We start from the raw sequence: 5,000 nt of genomic DNA on the forward strand, positions 1-5,000 counted from the left end.
TCATCGTTTACTCGTGATGGCAAGCTTAATCTACCTAAAGCATTATTTCTGTCGATTAATATTTGAATCTCTTTTGCAGACTGCAACTTTCATCTGCATCAGGTGCTTCTAAACCTAATGACACTGCGTTCAGAGTTGTTGAAAAGGCAAAAGTAGGTGGAGACAAGGTTTTTTCGACAAAACAATCAAGTACTGCAACAAGCAGAGTCGCACCTAAGGGACCTTTGCCACCTGTTAACACAAGGAGAAAGACAAATCAAATTGATGTATCAGACTTTTTAGGGCAATCTAGCCAAGAGGCTAAAGTTATTCCCTCTAGTCGGACTCTTGCACGGAGTGCTTTAAAAGAGGGGAGGAAAACCATTTCAGAGCTTGTGAAAGACTCTAAAGATATTAAACCTTTAGGAAGTATCTCGAAACCTGGGACTCACCATAAGGAAGTAAGGACCTCTAGCCCTTCTCATGGAGCCACCAGTTTAGATTATTCAGCAGGGAGTGCTAGTTTGCGACAATCAAGAATTCCTGAAGATTCTTCTGACCTGAGGTATCCACTGGATTTAACTTCGGGAAGTGGTGGATTGCGAAGGATTCGTGTTATGGAAAACAGAATACCCACTCCAGAAGGAAGAAGATCAGGACTCTTAGTAAGTGTAGATTGCTGTCTTATTGTTGTGAGCTCCCTTATATTTTTATACTCTTGTACTTGATGAAAATACATCACCGTTTTATGTCAGAAATATCTTTTATTTCCTCATTCAGAGTTACCAACTGCATTGTTAACATTAATTTACTCATTAACAGGACTTAAGTTCTTTCCTTTTGGGTCACATACATAATGCAAATTTATGCTTGCCCGGTGTTTTAAATTGAATTCCATTAGACACTTTTTAGCTCATCTGAGACCTTTGATTTCTTGCCTGTTCCCAATCTGATTGAAGTTTAAGGGCATGTAAAAATAGCTAATATCAACATGGGTCCCACTTTCTCTCTCTCAATCTCTTAAGCCCGTAATGAATGTTGTTTACTCTAAGACCATGATGTTGAGACATAAGTGACTCATTTACTGTGAAGGACCAAGGAACTTCTGTAGATGTGTTTGTATGGTGGCTAATATAAAAGTTAAACTCTTTGCCAATTGATGAGCTTGGGAGCTGGTGATTTAAAGTTAGCATTAAGAGGCCTGTTGTGATCCAGGCTCAACAAGCTGGCATTCCTGGCGACCCGCAAGCGGGAGCCTCCCTGAAGCAGCTACTAACTGTCACCAACACACTGTCTAGTGGATAAAAACAATTACCCCACCACATTACCTCCATGACTAAGTAGCCTCGGGATGGAAGGGTGTGCATGAACACACACAAGCAAGCCCTGCTGGATCCTGGGGCACCCCCAAATAAGGGCATGCCCATTTTGGCCCAAAAGGTTGCATGTCACATAGGCTTGAGATTTACCTTGCCTAAATTACATTAAGCCTCATATGAAAGAAGAAGTAAAATGTTGGTGTAGCTATTTGGGAGAGAGAGACCTGCAAAGATCTAAAGCTTTCTTTATTTCATTCAATTTCCTGGCACCTTTAGGACCTCCATTCTCCTGGTCTTATAATACCGTATTCAAAGCATTTTTAACTCTCAAATGGTTTTATGATTTAATTATTGTCAAGTATGTATATTGGTACTCCTTTGGATGACTTCATGTTCCTTTGTTTTCAGAATGATTCTCTTTCATATTCATATCGAATTTCCCATGGCAATGCTTCAAACAGTAAGTTCTTTTAGTTATGACATTTAGGACAAAACAAATTGTGGTTGAACATTATTTAAATTTAAGGCAATTTCTGAGTTTGGTTGTTTTTCCTGGAATGGGTAATTTTTGAGATAAATAAGGGTAATAATAGTTATTCTAGGTGTCTTCAGTTTGTTATACCTGGCAGTATTGATGATATTGATAATGATTATTAATGTTAGTTTTTCCTTTTCTTTTTTTTTCATTTCTCCTTTCTCCTTATTTTGTATCCCAAAAGACAAAAGCAATCTGTGAAAGTTTATAAGTACTCCTGTTTAGAGTACTCAGACATTTTTTCCATTTGTTTTCATTGCACTGCATTGAATCCTCATAACATGTACCGGTACACTTCGTAGCTTCACATGACGTGTTCTTTGGCTCACTTTTTCTTTGTGATTGGCATGTATCAGTACTGTTCTGTTAAACACTCAGTTCAAAGGAAGACTAAAATTGAGTGATTTGTTTGTCGCTGCTAATCGTGTACACTGACAGTGCTTGCATCATTATTATTCATGTGTTATAATTTTGAATTGTAGATTCTCCTTCACACCATCACCATCTTCCTCCAGTGAAAACAAAACCTCACCCACCACCCCAACTGTTACCAGCGAAAAAGAAAACTAGGTGCTTTACTTGTGGAAAGAAAACAGGTTTAGCAACTACTTATCAGTGCAGGTGAGGCTTGTGATGAAAAAAAAAAAGCCATGGTGCCTTAGTTTATAACACTTGTCATTGAATTATTTTAAGTTGTTGATGCTTCTCACTATCTCTTGGACAAGGGATAGGATTGCATTCTACAAATGACTTTCAATTTTAAAGCAGTATACCTGACCCATTGTTTCTTCTGCCGGTAATTGTGAAGAACACTTCTCAAAAAAAAAAGTGTTGGTTGACTGTTGGCCGTCATGTTACCCGACAGATCGCTGACTTACCAATGGCTTACTGACTGTTTTTCTCACAGCGGGGAAACTGTAAGCCTTTAGAGTACACCTACACTCATTTTTCACTCCTAATATTAATTTCCCCATCCAAAGCAAACGTGTGACTTGTCACCATTATTACCCGAAATTTCACTTTCTCTCTGCCGTGTAAGCCATGCAAACTTAGCAGAACTAGCAGTATAGCATGAGCCTACCTTTTTGATTTTATGTCACAAACTGCTTTGCATTCATGCTTTCAAAGGCATTTTGCATTGTAAACAGTTTGTGATGTAAAATCAAGAATAGAGCCATGCCTCTCACATCGCATTACTGCTAGTTTTGGCTGGCTAGTTTAGGTACACTTTATCAAGAGCAATAAATAAGATTGTATCAATTGCTACAGGTGACTTTGGAAACACATTCCCAACAATTTGTCAAGTTTGCTAACAAGCAGAGCAAATATTATTCCATGCGTAGCGGTACTTTGAATCTCTCTATGGTGCAATTGACGGTTTGTCGGCTGACTCTTGAGCGATAGTTCCAGGGCAGACAGTCAATCGATAATCAACCAACAGTTGTTTTGGGGAGCTGTACTGTACTTCACAATAAGCCATCACTGAAGAGCAAGTGCTCCTTGCAGAATAATTATGAACTCTCAGCTCTGACTCATGTAATTCTTAAAGAACCCTTGCACTGTTCAGTAAATACTATGTTATATGCTAGTATTATTTAAGAATTTACGGTTTGTTTACAGTTAATGTTTACTTGAGGGATATAAGTAGGGGTATATGTGGGTATACAATGCTTTTCCCTGTTTTTCTAGACACAAAATTAAGTGATGTTTAGATTGAGGAAAAGGGCCAGAGGACTCTTATGGTGCTTCTGTACCAAAATTAGCTTGCAACTCATTACTAACAATCAGGAACAGATCTTGAAGTATTTTTACATAATGTTGGAGTCCAGCTGCTGATGTGAAGCTCACTGTTCATCAGAGGCTGCGCACCAAAAGGGTTCCAGTTTGCTATTGTGGGATGTTCTGGCATCCTTGAATCCATGTGTTTGCTACAAACCTCAAAAATTAGAGAAAACTAATTTGGTCACTAAAAATGTAGTCTCATTGCTTTCATGTATTTCAAATAATAATTATTATGCATTCTCTTACAAGGCTGTGCTCTAACGGCGCCCGGTCGCCTGAGGCGACTAACATTTGGCTTCGGGCGAGTGAAGAAAGTTACCTGGTCGCCGGCTGGGCACTCATACTTATTGTATTTCTAGTAGAAAAGGAGGCTAAAAAATTTAATATGCTGGTGGTTATAGTTTACGAAACCTCTCAGAAAATGCTTTTTCTTCGTACAAAACAATCGGTTCAAAGGCCGTTCCACATGATTTCACATGTAACAGCCGGCGGCCGCACGAATTTCGATACTTTCTCAAAAAATAGCATTAAATTTGGAACGTGAAGTTTGGCATTTTTTGGTTATAGTTTTAAAAAAGAGCCTTGTCTTAAGTTCAACTTTCAATCAATGGTTTGGCATTTTATCATGGCCAATCATGTTTGCAGTGACTGTTGGCTGGCCCAAAAACCAAAACCTAGAAAGTGGATCAAAATTAGCTTGTAATAGGCTGAATGAGAGGCATTAATCTGATCAACTTCAGTGATATACAGTAGTGGAAAATATGAAACCATTGCTTTGAATTGGGCGTTAGAGTTGTTTAGAGTAACTATCAGTACTATGAAGGGCAACATAATTGTGATAAAGGTTAACTTATTAATTTTATGTTTTGTTTTGTTCACAGGTGTGGAAATTCATTCTGTGCAACACACCGCTATGCTGAAGCTCACAGCTGTACATATGACTATAAGAGTGAAGGGCGAAGAATCATTGAACAGAACAATCCAGTAGTAGCAGCTCCAAAGCTGCCAAAAATATGATACTTGCCTCATCCATAAAGGTGTATTATTTTCTAAAATGAACTTTTTTGTAAATAACTGAAAATTTGCCAAGTGTTTTGGCAGTGAATACAAAATGGTATTCTCTGTTGGAAATTGAATTTAAACCCTGTGTTTCTTAAGGAAATGTCATTCCTTAAATTGTTTCAAAGAGAACATTTTCCTAATAGTTTATTGTCTTCCCTGCATTTCTGGTAGATGTTAAAAAGCACTGCAAGGTGTTCATTTTGGAGCCATGTGTTTCTTGTTTGCTTTGTTATGCAAATCTCGATAAAAACAGTTAGTGTTTTTATTCACTTTCTTCCTCCTTGTTTTCTTTTATTTCAGCGGTTTTTCTCGTTAAAGAGTTA

At 37.9% G+C, this 5,000-nt stretch overlaps 1 protein-coding gene across 1 annotated transcript in view; it reads left to right on the top strand.

Annotated features, from left to right (window-relative positions):
- The window catches only part of LOC138007476 (AN1-type zinc finger protein 4-like), a 17,713-nt gene that overhangs the window by 12,384 nt on the left and 329 nt on the right, over nt 1–5,000 (top strand). Inside the window, exons 10-13 of the mRNA XM_068854424.1 lie at nt 80–644; nt 1,707–1,758; nt 2,316–2,454; nt 4,497–5,000. The exon at nt 4,497–5,000 is cut by the window's right edge and continues 329 nt beyond it. Of these exons, the coding sequence (XP_068710525.1) occupies nt 80–644; nt 1,707–1,758; nt 2,316–2,454; nt 4,497–4,632 (892 nt within the window). The 3' untranslated portion in view covers nt 4,633–5,000. The remainder of the gene's footprint in view (nt 1–79; nt 645–1,706; nt 1,759–2,315; nt 2,455–4,496) is intronic.

This window comes from Montipora foliosa, chromosome 6, assembly GCF_036669935.1.
Source record: "Montipora foliosa isolate CH-2021 chromosome 6, ASM3666993v2, whole genome shotgun sequence".
Taxonomy (NCBI): Eukaryota; Metazoa; Cnidaria; class Anthozoa; order Scleractinia; family Acroporidae; genus Montipora; species Montipora foliosa.